The following is a 20455-nucleotide window of genomic DNA, read 5'->3' as shown; positions in this document are numbered from 1 at the left end:
CCAATAGGTACAGTAGGATCAAAAACCCATTGCCATTGTTCTTGAGGTCTCAGTAGTCCTCATTGTCCACTATGTTCAGCGAGACCGGTTTTAACCCGGGCTTTTTCAGACCCAGGCCAGCTGGCCTTGGTGAGTTCCCGATAGAACATCCCCCTTGTCTCAGTGTATGGGTGCACCCCTCGCGGTCCTGAGTTCCTTGCTTGTGCTCTCTCTCCTTCTGCTTCTGATTTGGACCTTGAGATTTCAAACACCATCCTGAGTGAGGTAAGCCAGACCCAAAAAGAGGAACATGGGATGTACTCACTCATATTTGGTTTCTAGCCATAAATAAAGGACATTGAGCCTATAATTAGGGTTCTTAGAGAAGCTAAATAAGAAGGAGAACCCAAAGAAAATCATATAGGCATCCTCCTGAATATTAACCTTCATCAGGCGATGAAAGGAGACAGAGACAGAGACCCACAATGGAGACTTCTAATTTTTAAATTGAGTATCTTGGAAATCTGTGAAGGGTGAAAATAGAGGCAAAAGATTTGCAGGGAAAATGTGTTGAAATATGGAGCGGCGGGGCTGCGTCCCCAACACCCCAGCCGCTTGGCTAGCTCATGCCCGAAATAACAACACACAAACTGTATTCATTGAAACACTGCTTGGCCCATGAACTCTAGCCCTTACAGGCTAATTCTCGCACCTGGACTAGCCCATTTCTAATGATGTGTGTGAGCACCCCAAGGTGCGCTTACCGGGAAGATTCTAGCCTCCGTCCATCATGGTGTCTCTGCTCCAGAGAGCAGAGCTGTTCGGTCCCTCTGGAAGCAGAGCAGAGTCTGACCTCACTTCCTCTTCAGCCCAGAATTCTATTGTTTCCTCCTCCCACCAATGCTTTAACCTATGAGGCCAAGCAGTGTGTTTATTACTTAACCAATGAAATCAACAGATTGATATATGACACTCCCACATCAAAAATGGGTTGACTGTGAATTGCTAATTTGGGTGATAGATTGCATGCTTATCAGTCACTAGGGATGTTGCAAAAGCCATTGGGGTTAACCCTTGTATTCTTTTCTGGGCCCACAAACCTTTTCATATCATTATAGAATGTGCATAGTGAGGAAATGTGTCAATTTATTTTCAAGATACTTTTTATCTAACACATGTAATTGTTAATATTTGTAGGAGACACTGATGTGTTTAATGTGAGTATATACTGTGTAGTGGCCAGCTCACTTCAGGAATGTTTAGCTTTAGTGTTAATTTTTCCATAAAATTTGTATTTCTAGACTTAACATCTAACCTACATTTATTTCCCAAGTCTAATCAAGGTAGTACACGTAGAAATGATGACATAAGACTTTTGACCCTCTCTCTGTTCAAGTTTCTGTTACTATGCTTTTTTTCTGCTGAATGAAACATTGTGACGGAGGTGTTTTTGTGATGGTGACTTCTGTTCTTTCGTTTTCTCTCTGTCACAAGGCCAAAAAAGAAAGACAAGCTTGGTCCTTTGTGTTTAATTTTCTTTCTAGCCTTGTTCCTTCCCCAGGAAGATGCGTTTTGCTCACAGAGCCCCGGATGGAAATCCTTCCCTTTCAGGTCACTCTCTGCGTGCCTTATCGGGCCCTCCCATCTTCGCTTCCCTGAGCAATTATTACCTGCAGGCCTGCTCACCACCCGTCCAGCCTCTGCAGATATTGGTACCAGCAGGCCTCGAGCTGAGCTAAGAATCCAGCAAGGATTTTACAGAACATTTGCATTGCTGAGAAGTGACTCGGTTATGTTATGAAATTTACAGAAAAGGGGCTGCATGCTTTTGTAATTCAGTAACAACACCCCTCCAGTCTTATGAGCAGGATTAGTGGGGCAGGAACCATGTCTGCCTAATTTTTAGCCTTGTCTCCCTCTGTTTTCCAGAGAAGAAGACAGTGTAGAGAGATGTAACAGGGCCCGGGGAAGTGGGTTTAGAATCTGGGTTCCTGATCCCAATGAGTTGGGGATTTTATTGCTGTGTATTTTGTTCTCTTGTATGAGGCAGGCTCTCACTGTGTAGCACAGACTGGCTTTGTCCTCACTGGCCTCACTGCCCTCCTGCCCTCCTGCATCTCCCAAGTGCTAATTATAGACATGCACCTTCTTGCCTGGCTCAAATGAATTTTTCTTATAATGACAAAATAATTTGACCAAACGTGAAATTAGAAGTAAGGATGGATCCCCTGTCCCTTGAGATGCTAACTTATGCTCCGTCTTAGACTGTTGTTTAAGACTACCGAGAGACACATTAAATGATAAAGAAGCAGAATAGAAAGTCCTAACCGTCTAGATTTTGTTACCTAGACCAAAACCCAAGTCGTGTTCCTGCAACAGTGTGAGTGATTTCGGGGGTGGGGGAGGGGGCTGGCTGGCTAGGTAGCTGCATCTGTGAGACCATTATTGACAAGAAGCTTCTTCACTTTAGAGGCACCTGCATGAGGGGAACTGAGTGAGGTCCCCACTTTCTCGATTTTCCTATGTCACCTGTACTGACCGAAGGGTGAGAGCCACCTCGATGCTTCCAATATTGGATTTTACCACCTGCATTTTATGAATTTGGAATAGAATTTGTCTTGTGGTTTTCCTTTTAAAGTCTGATTGGGAGAAGTGGAAGGCAGTAAAGGGCTGTCCTAGCTCCAGAGTAGACCTGGTCTCCGCTGAAAAGCCATCCCTAAGCTTGTCATATGCTTTATGGTACTGAACTTGCAAAACCGTTTTAAAGGTTGCGGTTTGAGAGCCATTCTGGCTGTGATGTTTTAGCTAGTGTGGCGGTGTGAGCATCTGTCTTCACCCGTACCTCTGGTAACCTTTCTCAGGCACATCATGCATTGCGCTCTGGGCCTTGCATGGCCTACATGGGCAGGTCTAGCTCCTTAGTGCAGCCTGAGCTGGAAGCTGGACCAGCTCATATCCGTGGCCAAGAGCCCAAGGATAAAGGAATAGAGGGAAGGGTCACCCCCTCTTTGTATCTTCTAATCAAAAGGAGTGTTTCAGTAAATAATGGTGAAGTGAGGCCGTCCTTACGGTGGTCTATAAAGGGTACTGCCAGGCCACAGTTCCCTGTTGTGTTATGTTGTTCTCTTCTTATTGCGCCCAGCCTTCTCACACTTAGCCTACTGATGAGGGAGATAAGGGTAAATAAGTGTTTGGTGTGGTTATATGTTCTCTCCCAACTCCCCAGATGTCACCTCTCCAGTCCCACAGTGTGGTGATGTGTTATGAGGAAATGGCTGGAGGGAGTATGTTGTTCTCCAGGGCGCTTAGGTTGGTGCCTTGTGCTCTGAGTGCCTCACCTTCCAAGGACACTGGAAAGCAGCTCTTGTTTCCAGCCTGGCGTTGTTGAACCCTGGAGATTTAATCCTTATTGCTGATAAGAGCAAAAGGAATGTGACTTATCTCCCTGATCTCTGTGGCGATGGAAGGAAAGCCTATTTCTTGCAATGTGATTACATGCTATTTGACAGCTTTTCCGTTTGCCCGCTAATTCAGGTGTTTGGATAAGTATGCTCGGTTGTGGGGGTTTGAGGATCATTGACTTTATGAATGCGATGGCTCCTTTTTGAAGTGATGTTCTTCTTAGCCCTTTCCTCCGTCATTCGGAGTTTAAATATTTGCCAGTGCAGATGTTCGATTTTTATCTTAGCTCTTCCTCTGTTTAACTTTATTCTCGTGGGTCGTTAAGTGGAAGATAAGGAGTTCTTGTTTAATTCTTTTCAACGGGTGTTGCTCAAATATTTGGAAAGCAGCCCGATCCAAGTAGGGAATGAGCAATCAGGAACCTGGCTGTACGGAGATGAAGGGCTAAAGCAAGCCAGGCACTAGATGGGCTGTCACTAGGGCCAGGGGGTGTGTGAGGCGCTGGAGTTTCTGTCTATTCCCTTCCCTAGAGGCTCCTGAAGCTACTGGTGAGAGCTGTGGTTTCTTTTGTGTGTAGTTCTTAAAGCAGCACTGCTGCATTCTGCCAGGGCCGCCTTGACTTGGGAGCTCCGCTGGGAGTCTTGTCAGCGTTTGCTCCCCACTCCATTCGGAACTGATTGATACCAGCTTTGCTTCAGAAGAAAGGAAGGAGGGAAGAGGGGGAGAGAGAGAGAGAGAGAGAAAGAGAGAGAGGAGAGAGGCAGTGAGAGGGAAGAGAGAGGAGGGGAGGGGGGAGAGAGGCAGGGAGGGAGAAAGAGAGAGAGAAGTGGGGGAAGGAGGGGGAAGAGAGAGAGAGGCAGGGAAGGGAGAGAAGGAGGGAGAGGGAGGAAGAGAGAGAGAAAGAGACTGAGAGAGACAGACAGAGAGGGAGAGAGAGAGAGACTGACTGAGAGACTGAGAGACTCTTACACTTGTCTCTGCAGTTTAGTGGAGTGATTAAAAAGAAGCTAACAAATGAAAACCATATCCCCGACCGCCTCGGCTGCCTTTACGCTGGCTTTGTGTATGGACTCGTGAACACTCTAAGCCTTGCTCTTCTGAGAAATCCCCCAGGATTTGCTTTTTAAATCATTGCCTTAAAAATGTATCCATGAACAATACCACATTTCACCGCCGCTCTGGGAACCCACACCAGGGGTTTGGTTTTGGTGTGTGCGCGCTATGATAAATTGGGCCGGCTTTCCTGGAAATGTTCAGAAAAACCCAGGATTCTGGATGATTTGCCTGGCAAATCACCTTCCCTAGAGAATTTAAACAAAGACCAAGGAACAGATTCAGGAAGTAAACCCCAAACGGGGCGTGTGCGTCTGTCTTCCCTTTTATATCTTTTTCTTTCTAAATCGGGATGCCCCTGGAAAGTTGACTTACACTGCGGATCGAGGCTGAATGGAATCCAATTGGAAGTCACTTGAACACGGTTTTGATGTAAGATTCAAAGCTTCTGCAAATTTATTTTATCTTCTACATTTGCTGATCTCCTGCTTGTAAATCCTGTGGAAGGAGAATAAAAATGACTGCAGCCTGATGGGAATTAAATGTCTGAAGTTCAAAGCAGTTTGCACATCAGAGCAAGCGTCAATCAAATGAACATCTTGCCAGGCAAGCAGGGAGTGAATTTCTCCATGGGGAAGAGATCAAAGTGGGAGTCACAGCCCTGTTTTCCCCTCGGGACGCAGTTTCGATCAGTTGTTCATGAAAGTAAATCCAAAAGGAAGGTTTTCTTTCTTTCTTTCTTTCTTTCTTTCTTTCTTTCTTTCTTTCTTTCTCTCTCTCTCTCTCTCTCTCTCTCTCTCTTAAGGGGGTAGGAGAGATGGAGTTATTCCTCTAGAAACTGAATTTGAAGCAACGGTTTTATCATATGAAAATAAGTAGAGAAGTCGTATTTAATCCATTATCTTCTTTTTAAGACTCAAGGTCTAAAGGAGATTTAGGAGGATTTTGCTATCGCTAACTTTCTAAAAGCTTAATATAAAGAATGAGATGAATCAAGCCTTTTAAACTGATCGCTTACTCATCTTATATGAAAATGTGTCGTTTTTCTAGTTCTTGACCTCTCTATAAACCGGGACTTAAGTGTATGATTGGCAGCTAATGCACCCCTCAATGCAAAATGGTTTAGATAAGTCCTAAGAGTAACTGACATGTTTTTATAAAGAATCTCAACCGTAAACTTTGTTTCCATGGGCCCCAGATCTGAGTGAGGAGCATGCTGTTTTTTAGAAATTGCTTTTCTTGGTGGTGCACGCGCATTAAATGAGCTCCTGCCATTGGGTGGTTGACCATTCTCCCTAGGCTAGTTTCCATAGTGTACCAAGATGACTAAGCGGGTTCCCTTCTCATGTTTGGAGTTCAGCAGGTCGGGAGTCCAGACAACAGCGGGCGTTAGTACGCGTGTGTGCGTGCGTGTGTGCGTGCGTGCGTGCGTGCGTGTGTGTGTGTGTGTGTGTGTGTGCATGCATGCATTCAATGCGTGCAATGGGAGGGCTGAGAGATAATCCCCTTTTGTTTTTGCTTCTAGCAGTTACTGATGCTTTCCTAGCTGCCCCACTAGCCCCAGACACTCTCCTCCCCTTCTCTTGCTTTATGCCCTCCTATGACATTTCTTCCTTACCTGACTGACACTTCTGAGCCATAAGTAGTGATGAAAGCATCAGGGCGGGCATGTTTCCAGGCTTTACATGAATTTGCAAGTAAACAACAGGTGCATGCCCCCCCCCCATGCTAAGGCACAGTAGAAATGAGGAAACTCACTGGAGGGAGAGAGATGAGAGCTCAAGGGTTTCTGGGTACAGGTTGCCTACCAGGGCTTCCCTAACTGCTGACTGCCGCCCCACCCCCACTAGCAAAGCTTTAGTTGGTAGAAAGGAAAGATAAATTGCTCATTTTATGTTTGGATTTTTATTGATAATATTGTTTCAGTGTTAATGGTCCCTTTACCCTGAAACTTACGGTCTTGAAACACAGCCACCACTGTGACCCTATTAGAAAGGGAGGCCTTTGGGGAACAACTGCAGAGAGGTCCTGGCTGTGGACAGATGCCTTGTCTGAGCTGTATCTGAGCTGAAATTTCCCTGGTGGGGTGTGTCAGGAACCTTCCTGCATTGCCCTTTACAGTGAGCAATTTCTTCCTTGTCATCTCGAAGCAGAATGTGTGGGTCTCTTCTCAGCAAGAGTTGGGTTCAGATTCCGAGTCTTCCTCATTGCCTTCCCTTGCTGTGTATCCTAGGTTTTTCTCCACTCTGAAATGGGTAGGTCTAAAGGGGCTTCGTAATTTGCATAGCGGAGTCTAGCTATGAGCGGCAGGCATCCCTGTATTCCATTCTGTTCCCTTCTCTTGACCCAAACCAAACCCAAAGACTCTCTAACCTTAGTGAACTAAATCCAAAGACCCTTTGTCCTAAGAGTCTTTGAGACATAATAAGGATTACCTGTGCTCATACAGAAAGCCGTTCTCTTAATTTATTTTCAAAAGTTTGTGTGACAACATTGAAGGGCTTTCTTGGTCTTCAGAAGCAGTCAAACTTAGATTCTGTGTCCCCAAACCCATAAATTTGCAGAGGCAAAGCCAAGCATCCACCCTGGGTGATTCTGGTGTAGCTAGATGGTGAATATTTTGCAACCATTCAAACAAGTCAGTTCTCATCAAAACATCAGGAACCTTCTGGGCAGCTCAGAGTGTGACTGGGCACATGAATATTCATAACAAGTCTCTTCAAATGAGTGCCTATTTGACAAAAAAACAATGCTAAATATTATGACTACACAAGAGAATAAAACTAGCTATATGTTTTCTCCTTTCTTATCTATTAATGAAGTTTAGTTCACAAAATCTATCAAAACACACACACACACACACACACACACAGTGGGCTGAGGAGGTAGCCCAGTGAGTGAAGAGCTTGCCACACAAGCATGGTGACCTGAGTTCAGATTCCCAGACCCATGTGAAAGCCAAGCAAAGCAGCCTGGGCCTTTAAACCCCATACTGGAAAGGGCAGAGAAAGAAAGATCCTGGGGGCTTTCTGGTGGAACTGTGTAGCCAAAAGCAAGCTTCAGGCTTGGGGAAAGACCCTGTCTATGACAATAAAGTAGAATGTGATAGAGGAAAACACCTAATGTCAACCTCTGGTCCCCTCGCAGAACCACAAACCACCTAGCTGACACCTCTCCCCTGTCCTGTCTCTCCATAAATAGAACCATCAATTTAACATGTGAGACAAACTTTTGGGAGAATGTAGAGGCCCATGGCTTAGTTGAGAAGCCATCCCACATCAGGATAGACCTTTCTTGGGAAGTGACATGCAAATAGGGACCTGAGAGATGGCCAGGCAGATAGGAGAGCCTTCTAGACTTCCTCAGTTGACCCATATGACCACCACAGTTCAGTGACTGTTCACACTTGATCTTAAATAAAGGTAGTATCTCCATTACACTGGTCATATTTCAAATGCTCAGGAGCTATATATTACCATACTGGACAGAGCAAAAGCTATATATGTAGTCTTCATCTAAGATTTTTTTTTTTAGACCATCCTGGTCTAGTTCAACTTCAAGAAGCAATTTGACACACCATCCCTTTTGTTTTGTTTTGTTTTGTTTTGTTTTTTTTAAAGAGAGAGTTTCTCTGTGTAACAGTCCTGGCTCTCCTGGAATTCACTTTGTAGTCCTGGCTGCCCTCATACTCACAGAGATCCACCTGCCTCTGCCTCTGGAAAGGCATGTCCACCATGCTCGGCTACACACCACCTTTTGTTTTTTTTTGTTTTGTTTTGTTTTTAGAAAACTACACTTTATTATTAGAAGACAGCTACACTCAGCTTTGCATTCTCTGTGGCTGCTTGTGCACTCTAGTGACAGAATGGAAGCGTCCCAACAAAACTTATGACCTGTAAGACCCCAAATATTTATCGCCTGGTCTTCTATGAGAGCATTTGTGAAGGCAATGACTTCTGCCTGCTAGCACACAAGGACAGTAAGATTGTGGATGGCCATGCCAGCAGCACGGACTTAGGTAGATGGTGCTGTGCTGATCTCTCCTTTCTCCTCATCTGTGGCTTCGAAGGAAGCCGTCTTCTCATCCTGACAAATTGGAACAAGATAGAGCCACTGTTTGGGGGGAGCAACATTGTCCTTTGATGTGAGGCCAACATTGTTGATAGAATTCTCAACTGGGATGCTGACTAGAATAAAGGGCTCTTAAAACCCAGTTACCTCATTCACCTTTGAGATGATACTTAAAAAATATTCCTCTCTTTTTAGGAGTTGAAACTGATGTGAAAACATAGCTCCCTTTGATAAATCTGGTTCAGCAGGTCTTAGGTTCTATGAGATGGACAGCAGATAATCCAAGGCCATGAATGATTAGTTGGATCTTGAGTTTAGGGCTGTCCCTCCTAATATATAGTAATGGAATCTCATCTATTCACAGGTTAATTGATGAGATATATACTCTATGTACCACAAAATTTAAAGAGTTGGTGTTGGGTTGAGTTTTGTGACCACCTTCTGGAGTCTCCGGAGGCTCCCTCTGCCTGTGAAATCTGAAATAGAATATATGGAAACTGAAGCTTTTTGTCCTTTCTTACTGACTATATCAATGTGTGTCCTGGTAGATTCTTTCAAATGGTTGTTTCCTTGAGCAGATGGTCCACTGGCTCTACCTGCAATCTGCTTGGGTACTAGCATTATCCTGCCTTCGGTACTAACATTGAACGACTACAAAAAAAAAAAAAATCCAGAAACTTCAGCTTTCTATGCATGGCAGCAGGGCAGGGTCAGTTCTCAGGCAGGTTCCTAGAGAAGCTTACGCACACATTACTCTTAACCCTTTTTGAAAATGTTGGGGTGGGGGAGAAAAGAAACTTAAGTTATTTATTTATTTTCGGCTAAGAAAACTAAGTTTCTCAAGGTCAGACATTCAGTAGTGACAGCACAGAGATGATAGCTCCGGCCCGAATTGGACATAGGTTAGAATCTTCCTGGTAAGCCACAACCTTGTGGTAAACACACATTAATAGAAATGGGTAATCAAGATGTGAGAGTTAGCCAGTAAGAAGCTAGAGCTAATGGGCCAGGCAGTGTTTAAATGAATACAATTTGTTTGTTGTTATTTCGGGTGTAAAGCCAGCCGTGCGGGAGCCGGGAGAGATGAAAAGCAGGCCTGCTCGCCTCATCACTTCAAGTTGGCACTTTCCTTTTGCTACAGTTCTGAGACTTGGCCTCTGCTGCTCATCTGCAGTATAGTGGGAAACTCCGTCCCACAGCTACAGCGTTTCTCAAGTCTGAATCTTGCCAGCAACTTCGCATGTGCTTTTATCAACAGTCATAACTCAAGTTCCTTGAGGAAAAATTGTCTTTAAAGTTCAGTTTTCTCTTCATCTCCTAGCATTTGAGTATGATTTCCAGGCCTTCTAGATGCAGGTACTTGTAACATGAAGGCCTGCTCGTTGGGGTTTCTGTCCCGCCCGGTCCCCGAGCCGTTTAGTCCCAGAGAAAATCACACAGAGGTCTCCATAAGATTATAAACTGATCGGCCCATGAGCTCAGGCTTCGTAGTAGCTCTTATAACTTATGTTAGCCCATTATTCTAGTCTATTTTAGCCATATGGCTCAGTACCTTTTTCAGCAGAGCAGGTCACATCCTGCCTCTTCAGTGATTTGGGCAGGATTCAGGAAAGACTTTCCTTCTTCCCAGAATACTCCTGTTCTCATCGCCCCGCCTCTACTTCCTGTCTGGTTGACCCGCCTATACTTCCTGCCTGGCCAATCAGCATTTATTTAAAACATGATTGACAGAATATAGACAATTCTGCACAAGGTACTCCTTTTCCTCACACATCATTTCGAAATAATTTTTACTGTCTTTCTGTTATTAATTCACCATCTGACTCTTTATGGGCTAGCCTATACATATATGAATGTATGATTATTTTTGCTGGTTGTTTTTTCTAGATGGGAAACCCAACAGTTATGCACTGCTAATCCTTTCCCGTTGTTTCAGGTTTGATGGGAACTTTAACACCAATGTATCGAGAACAGTGAGTTGTGATCGACTTTCTACTACTGTGAACAGCAGAGCTTTCAACCCAGGACGAGACTTAAATTCAGGTCAGCATTTGGCTTTTCATTTCCTAAAGGTGAAGTACGTCCCACATAGTCACACTGAACAAATGCAATGCCTCAAATGTTTTTGTTTCCATTTTAAAAGACAATATTATGTACTTAAAATTGTATGTGTTTCTTGGGAAAGTAAACTCTATAAGAAAGAAGGGAAGACTATCAAGTCGGTGTGTATTAAGCATGTATTAGATAACTGTATTTATGGCCCCTGCCAAGTACTACACCAGGCTCCTCAATACAGCTTTTCATTCCATAGGACTTGTATATTCTTTATTTTATAGGCTATGCCAGAGACCCAGCTATATTGTTATAATAGGAGGTGTGAATTTGCATTTTATTTTTTCTATCAATAATCTTTAAATTCGTTTTAGGATTTTCCGGACAAACATTGAGAGGGTTTTCTAACTGGTGTAGTCAGCACCATTACACTATAGGCTGAGATTGCATTTGCTTCTTTGTCTCATTGGAACGCCATTATATGCAGTGGTAATAACTCGTCGGGACCTTTGTTTACATAGCAGCTTCCAATTTCAAAGTCCTACACCTTCTCTCTTTCTTGCCCTGGAGGTTCTGTTCCAAGTCCCTCTCCTGCACTGTCTTGTGTACACTTGTACTTGCTGGTTGAGATCTCAAGACCTGGAGGCTTCCCCATTTAAGAGCTGGGAGGACTTTCAGAAATAACACCAGCCTCAAGTTTCAGGTTTTACCAAGACCCGGAAAGATCTTAAGCCTTCACATGCTGGGAAGTTGCAAGATCTAATCCTTAAACATGAAGGTCTGTATTTCCCAAACCCCAGAACTCTTATAGACACATAAAACTCAAGAGAGAAGCCAGAGGAGCGGAATATTTACTTCCAGGACCCCATGCAGGCTCTGCCTCGGGGAGAGATTGCAGTCTTTGGGAATTGTATATACAAACCAAGGAGCCTATTGGGTCCAGAAAGAAAGAGTTGTAAGTCTGAAGCTTCTTGGGGGATAATGAAACTGTATCCGCTAGATAAATGGTCCAGCCTTCAGCCGTCCACACATGCTCTGAGCCAAGGTGCGCCACGTACATACCCAATCATTTTTATTCGGTCAGAGAGGCTGTGAGTTCTCTAGAGCAGGTGAGGTTTACTGCTACACAAGAAGTTACATGAGAACAGTTTTCATTAAAAGAGAGTATATGCATGGAATAGGAAAAGCAGGCTAATTATGGAAGATTCTACAGTTGGCAGAGGCCTCAGAGTTGACACTTGGTACTCAGGCTTAGTGCTTTTCCTCAGAAACGCTCGGGAACACAAGACATGTTGCTGCAATAACAACCTGTGAATAGAATCGGGTGTGAGTGTTTCCCCCACACACAGGGCAACTCAGTGCTGTCTGTGGTTCAGTCTTAAAAGTCACGCTGACTTCAGAGGTTTCCACTTGAATTGCTAATGAAAAATATAGTGCAGTATTCATTTACATAAGATCTAGAGACCCATTTCGTAATTTTGATAGTTATCTTTTAAGGATGCCGAAGTATTATTCATTGCAAGCTAAGCAGAAGTAGCTTTTAGAATCAGGAAAAGATAAAGAAAACAAGGGGATTGCAGTCTATAGTAGCTCCTCGGTTTGGTTCTGGGCTATCCTCTGTGGACACAAAAACCTGCAGAAGTTCAAGTCCTTACGTGAAATAGTGTGATATTTGCATGCAGCGTTCATGCTCCCTTCATATTTTAAAATCATCTCCAGATTATAATGCCAAACATCGTGCAAATGCCATGTCAATGGCTGCCACACCCACACTGCATGCTTTAGGGAATGACAGGGAAAGGTCTCCACCGTTCGGTGCACTCAGGTGTTTCTGCACATTTTCAAGCTGATGTTGGTTGAGTGCACAGATATGGAAGACTGTTTTTCACTTTCTCTGGGTAGAAAGTGCCTTTGTTCACATGTCTCTGCAGATGTTGAGGTTCAGAGGAGGGTTCCATTAACTCCTGCTTCTGCGACCAGGACAATAAGAAAGGACAGGCTGATGCTGGGATTACCTCCTGCATCACTAGGTGGCTCATCCAGGAAAATGCTCACCACAGAGCAGTAGGACCTGAGTTCAAATCCCCAGAGCCCACATACAGCTGAGTGTGGCAGTGCATATCTGTAATCCTGAGCTATCTCTTGAAGTTCACAGGTCAGCTAGCCTGCCATACACAGCAGCAAACAAGAAAAAGGCACCCCCTCCTAAAGAAGGTAGAAGGTCAGGACTGACACCAAAGGTTGTCCTTGTGACTTCTGTACATGTGCTGTGACTCATGCATACCTGTCTACACTTACATGCATGCATACACACATACCTACACCACATACCTACACATACTATCTATGTCTATATCCAAGGGCAGACAGAGGCAGAATGAGGGTGGTGTGTGCACACATGGACTCTAGAATGACACTCTCTTGCCTCTAGGACCTCCTACCTCGGGGAAGGACCAGGCCTTAGATCTAGGCACAGCTGCAGCCAGGGCCTCATTCCTATTTCTTTACCGTCTGGTGTTTACTCCAGGTTTTTGACAGCGAGCTCATTGTTGGGAATCTAGCACCAACATTAATAACAATAATAATTAACAATTAATAATGAGATCACCATGCCTTTTTCTGATTGAATACAGAAGCCATTTTCCCAAGTCATCACCACCTAGTCACTAACTATAATAAATACACATAACTAGAATTTATTCAATAAATATTTATTAAACACCCTGCCACACGATAAATACTTGGCCAGAAGTTATCAACAGAACAAAGAGCTTATTTAGAAACGGAGAGTTACTGGTGAGGAACAGATAGACAAGAAACGTACATCAAGTGATGGTAAATGCTGCTTCGATCTGGCTGTGTCCCATTCCTCCCCCCCCATCCCCACAAACCTTTGGTCATGAGACTCTACCCTCATAAATAGATTAATGCCAGTTCTCCAAGAGTTTGCGTTCAATCTCGGGGCGTCTCACCCATGTGACACCGTCCGCCATGCTGCAGTATAGCAAGAAATCCCGTAGCAGATGCAGCCTTTCATGCCTGGTGTCCTGTTGCTTCTGAGTCCCTCAGTGTGTGACAGAAGCACAGAACAGGCGAGAGCACGTGTGACCAGGCAAAAGTGACATGGAGGGGGGAGGCATAGGGATCTCCGATGTTTGGGGTTCCAGGACTTCACCCGTTTACACAGGGGCTCGTTGGTGAGATCTGAATAAGTGGGGCTTGCAGATCGTGGGCGGTAACTGAAGGAAAGGTGTGCAAGGCAAAGGCTTTGGACTTTGTTGATGCTCAAAAACTACAAAACGAAAGAAGAAAAGTCAGTGTGGCTGTGGTAGGGTGAAAGGGACCTAGGGAATAGACTTGGATATTAGTCCAGATAGTTCTGGGTCAAATCCCTGGTCTTCTGGCTTCACCAGCCATTATAAGGACTTCATCTATTGCTCTGAATGCAGCAGAGGGCCCATAGAGAGGCGGCGGATGAGATACGGGAGTATCACACAGAAATGGAATGGGATCTCCTATAAGAATAAAGTCTTAGGTGCTTAGCAGACACCCAAGTAGGAAAACCTCCTTGGCGGCTGGATATGCAAGTTTCGAATCTAGGGGCAAGACAGAATTAGAGACTTAAATTTGGAATTCATCGTATCTTTGTGGCACCTGTGTCCTGGGCATGGGACTATAATCTTGTAGCAGGCTGTTGGGGTAGAAAAGAGCTCCAGAGATGGGGAGTCTTGGGGTCTCTTGTCACTTAAGAGGACTCTGAGCAAGAAGCAATCAGGAAAGGAAGTAGAAGAGGGACAGTCGGTCCAGGAGTAGGTGGGGTTGGAAGTCAAGAGGATATCTTCCTGAAGTAAGTGGTTGTGTGTTTCAAGACAGAAGAGAGAGCAGCTGTGTTGAGCTTCCCCAGCAGGTCAAGGGTTAGAAAGACAGACGTAGTATTTAATGACAGGCCAGGAGTTTGTGGGGGAAGATTGGCAGAGCAAGCTGAAAGGCTGGACCCGAAGGCCTCAGGCTTTCGGGATTGAGGCAGAGGGACTGGAGACAGTTGAGTATACGAACTCCCAAGGTTTGCTTAGGAAAAATGGTGGAGGATTTTAAGCATCACAAGGATATTTTAAGTTGAGGGAAATTTTTAGCATTTTGGGGTCTGGTGTGGCGAAGAAGAGGTGGCAGTCAGTCTCCTCTGTGTGAGGCAAGATATGGGGGAAGTAAAGAGTTCGCTGTAGAAAGGAGGGTGAAGGAAGAAAAGAAAATGGATAGAACGACAGATTATCAGAGGCTGTGGAACTTCAGGGAGTTCCCTTCCAAGTGATTCTTTTTACTATGAAGCTGGACCACTGAGTGGGAATCGGGGAGTGGCGAGCTCGTCTGCTGTTCTGTGATTACCTCCTTTGACTGGGGTTAGAATAAAACTCAGCTATATAAATCATCCAGCCATCCCTGCAAGGCCTGGGGGCATAACTCAGTAGCCCAGTGTTCGCCGTGTTCAAGGCACTGGGAGGAACCTCAGCGTTATAAACATTTTTTTTAGGAAAAAGGATTCTACAAAATGTTGTTTCATTTCATTATTTGCTGTTAAGGGATAGGGAAAAGGGCCTGAAAAATCAAGATAGAGATGGATGAAGTAAATTGAAGCTAGCTAAAGACCAGATCTTGAACTCTGGTCATTCTTTGAGTGTTTCTCAAGTAGAACCTACTGCCTGGCAAGAGTGGTTCTCAGCATGGTTGGCACAGCTCAATTTACAAGCAGCTTTTGGCAATATTTAAGTATATAAGCGCTGGCTTGCCTGCATTTGAAGTTGTGTGACATTCTACCAGGCGGTGGCTGAGTCCCAAAGTCCACATTCTTGAGCACTTATTTGTAACGCGAGAGGTGTAGCAGAGGGTGAAGGGCGACCTCCAAGTTCCCCTCTTCCCTCCCGCTGCAGCCCCTGCCCCTTTTCAGAGCAGAATGAATGTGCTCTGTAGGCTATCACATGTCTGATGTTTACATCTGTAAGATGTCCAGCCCCGGGCCCTTTCAGACTGTATATAATCCATCAATGGGCCCCTAATTGATAACACAGTTTCAGATTGCCTTTCAGACTAGCTGGAAGTAGACGCACATAAATTATAAACCATTCTTAGATTTATTTATCCAAAAACTAGGTCATATATCCCTCCACCCAACACACATGTGCATTCTTTTCCTTCAAACAACCCTTGCCAGATCTCTACTCTCTAAATTGACTGCTTGTCCCCGATTCCATCCAAATAACTGAAGTTTGACAGCACATGTGTTAGATTATGGTGCTTTCCTGCTTTTATCTTTAGCTTCTCACTCTTTTTTTTTTCTTTTAAATTCCTGCTGAGCTATTTTCTTGTGCATGGCCTGATCCCTATAGAGAGTTGATTTGAAGAGTCTAAGGAAAGTTGCCTCTTGCTATCTTGAATTATGCAAGGTGTTGGCCCTTCTTACTGAATGGAAAAGTGTCTAGGCTTCGTTGTGTTTGATTTAAAGAGCATTTAAAATTGCAAACTCCTGTCTTGTTAACTCTGTGGTCTTCGTTGAGATACAGGATTCCCAGGGTGGGAGGGGCATTGAGAAGTCAGTAGAGGTAAATGCTGCAGGAGGTTCAGATGAGCCCAAGAGGCTATAGATTGTTCTCACTTTGCTGACTTCTATGCTTCTTTTAATGGCCAATGGCCATGACTTCCTGCATCCTGTAGCCTTTCCAATACAATGGCCCCTGGCTCCCAATGGACTTGACTTACATTCGTTTTTTAACTTGATGATACTACAGAGTATAAATGCATTCAGTAGAAACCACCCTTTGAATCAGGGTCTTTTCTCCAGTAGCAGTGTGTAGTGCAATGGTCTCTCCTCATGCTGGACAGTGCCAAAGAATTTCCACTACCAGCTTGCTCTCAGAAGCAAACAGCATGAATTCTGCCTTTTACAGGGTTCCTGAGCTAGGGTGTTTAGTAGGGTAGGTATATTAATTGCATTTTTGGTATGCAGTCAGCTTATAGTGCGTTTGTTGAGACATCCCCCCATCATAAATCAAGAAGCATCTGCACCATAAAAAATTGCCTATTAGATAACTTTTAGCCAGACTGGTAGCTTGTTTAGCATTCACAAGGTCCTGAGTTCAGTCTCCACTACAATCAATCAATCAATCATCAATCAATTGTTAGTAGATTTCTCCTGGTAACAGTGGAAAGAACACACTGCATTCTTCCTGAAAAAAAAAAAAAAAACGAGCAAAAGCTAAAGATCTTGGTTCCTTTTTATGTCTTTTGTGATTGCATTTCGGTCAAATACAATAAAATTTCTAAAATTTATTAAATTTCTGAGAAAATTTTCTGAGATTTTATGATTTGGTTTTTATGCATTTGTTAATATGAATACATACACACAGGGCTTCTTTTCTTAACCCTAATTTTCCCTTCGAGCCTACATTTTACAGCCTCTCATAGTAAAACTCTGTTCTTTGCATGTCATTTTAACTAAGTAACTGGCTGAAACCATTTTAGAGGATATTTCAAATCCAATCCATAATATCTATTATACTCACTTTGGAATATTCATTTTCTATTGGTTTGTTTGAGACAGGGCCTCACTTGTAGCCCTGACTGTCCTCAAACTCACAGATTCACCTGCCTCTGCCTCTCCAGTGCTGAGATTAAAGGTGTGCTCCACCATCTTTGTGAGCCATTAGCTGACTTTTAAAAATATAACTGAAGAGCAGAGCCTGCTGTGGTATAATATATGTTTATGTGTGGATTTGATCAATAGACAAAACCTACATTTTTAACTTAGCAAATGTAACTGAAAACTCTTCTGCACGTGTATATATACTTTTATAATACCGTGGTGATGGTTATTTAACATTGTTGAACTAGCCAGTCCACTCCAAGTCAACACTTAGATTGTTCTACTTTATCAGTACGTCTAAAGTGCTGGGTGGCACTGAAGTGTTTGACTTGACCACCTTGTAGCAGTTGGCATGTAAACCTTATCTTTAAAGTTATCCTTCGGTTTCTCTAAAATCATACTGCATGGTTTACCCTCAGTGCATGGTTTACCATCACTGCTGTGGTCTATATTGTTTACCACCTCTGCACTGTTTGCCATCACTGCACTGTTTACCCTCACTGCACTGTTTACCATCACTGCACTATTTACCCTCACTGCACTGTTTGCCATCACTGCACTGTTTACCACCACTGCACTATTTATCCTCACTGTACTGTTTACCATTGCTGCACTGTTTACTGTCACTGCACTGTTTACCATCACTGCATTGTTTGCCCTCACTGCATGGTTTACCATTGCTGCACTGTTTACCATCACTGTACTGCTTACCGCCACTGCACTGTTTACCATCACTGCACTGTTTACCATCACTGCACTGTTTACCATCACTGCACTGTTTACCATCACTGCACTGTTTACCATCACTGCACTATTTATCCTCACTGCACTGCTTACTGTGACTGCACTGTTTACCATCACTGCTAGAGTCTTGTCACTTTTCTCCCGAGGTTCCTCCTCCTTGACTCTTCAGCATCCCTGGCTCCTTGTTCCACATCCTCGGTTCCTCATGGGTTCTGAAGTTAACTCCAACCTCCAGCCCCAGCCCACTGCTGAGATTACTTACTGAACAGTCTTCACTTCATCTCTGGGAGATTGTCTCTTCGTGGTCCCCTCATGACTGTCATGCTACACACACACATACACACACACACGCACACACACACACAGATGTTTCAGGGGAGTTAGCTTATTTCACTTCATATAATGATCTCCAGTTACCTTTGACTTCCTGAACATATGATTTCATTCCATATGGCTGAATAAAATTCTGCTGTGTCGGGGGCTGGAGAGATGGCTCAGTGGTTAAGAGTATTGCCTGCTCCTCCAAAGGTCCTGAGTTCAATTCCCAGCAACCACATGGTGGCTCAAAACCATCTATAATGAGATCTGGTGCCCTCTTCTGGCATACAAACATACATGGAAGGAATGTTGTATACATAATAAATAATAAATAAATCTTTAAAAAAAAAGTTCTGCTGTGTATGTGTGTCTGTGTGTATACACGTTTCCCCTGCTCATTATCTGCTAGATTAGATGCCCATGCTGTTCCATTCCCTAGGTATTGTAATAACAGTGATCACTGTGGATGTGCAAGTGTCCCTGTGGAAGGCTGACCTGCAATACTTCAGGTGTATATCGAGAAGTGGTTATAGCTGGGTCACATGACTTCCACGAAGAAATGCGAATGCTGAGTGCAGCAGAGTATATTCCCAGGATCAGTGTATAGAGTGGGGGTGGAGAGATGACACGATGGTCTTCCAGAGGACCCAGGTTCAATTCCCAGCACCCACATGACACCTTACAACCATCTGTAACTCCAGTTCCAGGGGCTCTGACTCCCTCTTCTGAACTTTGAGGGCAGCAGGCCCACGTGTAGTGAACAGACATGTGTCCAAACAAAACATTCATGCACATAAAATTAAATAAATCCAAAAAGAAAAGATTATGGGATCTCTTCGATTAAAAAAAAATGTTCTTTCCCAACATCCTACCAGCATTTGTTTTGTCGTCTTGATGACAGCTCTTCTAAGTGGGGTAAGAAACAATTTAAAAGCAGTTTTAATTTGCAATTCCCTGCTGGATAAGGATGCTAAGCACCCCTTCCATGTTTAGTCCTCTTAATTGCCACACTGACTGTGACACACCTCCCATTGTCCTCTTTTCATTGAGGGGAAAGTAGCTCTGAATATGAGCATCTTCACTCCTTCCCCTCTCTCTCCTCTGGGTGCCTGTAATCTCCTTCTCCTCTCTCTTGTCCATTGTCTCCCCTCGCCTTTCTCTTTTCTATTGCTCCCGTCATAGGTGTAGACCTCTTCTCAAGAGGAATAACTACCGGTAATAATTAAAGCCTCCAAAATGTTTTGGGTTCTGTTTCTTCTTTCAAGATGTCTTGCACACATTCTGAATGTTTTGAAAACACTGACTAACGTTCCCCTTCTCAGACTTCTTAGATGCTCCGCCTTCTTCTGAGCTGGGCAGGAGCCCTTAGCCCTCATCTTCCTGGGACCTGTGAGCTCCAGCCTTAGCGAATTCCTGAGTCCTTAAAGCCTTTCAGCCCCTTCAGTCTGTGTCACTTCCTCGGTGCTTTTGTTCGTGATACTAGTTCTGCCCACAAGACAAGGTGTGCCCTCTGTCATATGTAAAACAGTCCTTGGTTCTGAAGGACCCGCTTCTTTGCCGCCTCCTGTGACACTCCTGGATGCGTGTGGTCTCTGTAGCTGTAGATGTTTGGTTTCCCGGGAAGCCAACTGGAAGTAGACAGGAGCAGCTGATGAGGAAAGAAGGGACGCAGAATTGTGATGTGTGGGAAGGTAGGCTTCTTTATAGTCACAGTAGTGACTTTTGCCAACCCCAGGGCACCTTGAAAGTCAGGGAGCCCTTTCAAAATTCAATGGCTTCAGTTGCCACTTTTTGTTATGGCTTCACTCTAATGCTTGTTCTTACTATAAATTTTTTTTTTTTTTTTTTGGTTTTTCGAGACAGGGTTTCTCTGTGGCTTTGGAGCCTGTCGTGGAACTAGCTCTGTAGACCAGGCTGGTCTCGAACTCACAGAGATCCGCCTGCCTCTGCCTCCCAAGTGCTGGGATTAAAGGCGTGCGCCACCATCGCCTGGCTCTTACTATAAAATATTAAGTTGTTATGATGGACATCTCCCTGGCTGTTCTTTGTGTATTCTAGGACCCAGCGCAATACCTTCTTTCCTATAACAGATACACAAATTAATCCTTGTTCAATGGAAGGAGCCAGATTTATCTGTCCTTGTTTCCTCATCTTTATAGTAGGAGTCATAGTTACTTTTCTATTGCTATAAAGGGACACCAT

General features: G+C 44.0%; 1 protein-coding gene across 3 annotated transcripts in view; it reads left to right on the top strand.

Annotated features, from left to right (window-relative positions):
* The window catches only part of Cachd1 (cache domain containing 1), a 235074-nt gene that overhangs the window by 131827 nt on the left and 82792 nt on the right, over positions 1-20455 (top strand). For all 3 annotated transcript variants that reach the window (XM_050136118.1, XM_050136119.1, XM_050136120.1), the window contains exon 4: positions 10442-10548. In XM_050136118.1, coding sequence (XP_049992075.1) covers positions 10442-10548 — 107 coding nt within the window. The remainder of the gene's footprint in view (positions 1-10441; positions 10549-20455) is intronic.

This window comes from Alexandromys fortis, unplaced genomic scaffold (genome assembly GCF_014885135.2).
Source record: "Alexandromys fortis isolate MF-2015 unplaced genomic scaffold, M_Fortis_MF-2015_v1.1 scaffold_13, whole genome shotgun sequence".
Lineage (NCBI taxonomy): Eukaryota > Metazoa > Chordata > Mammalia > Rodentia > Cricetidae > Alexandromys > Alexandromys fortis.
This window is presented reverse-complemented; position numbering and strand designations above follow the sequence as displayed.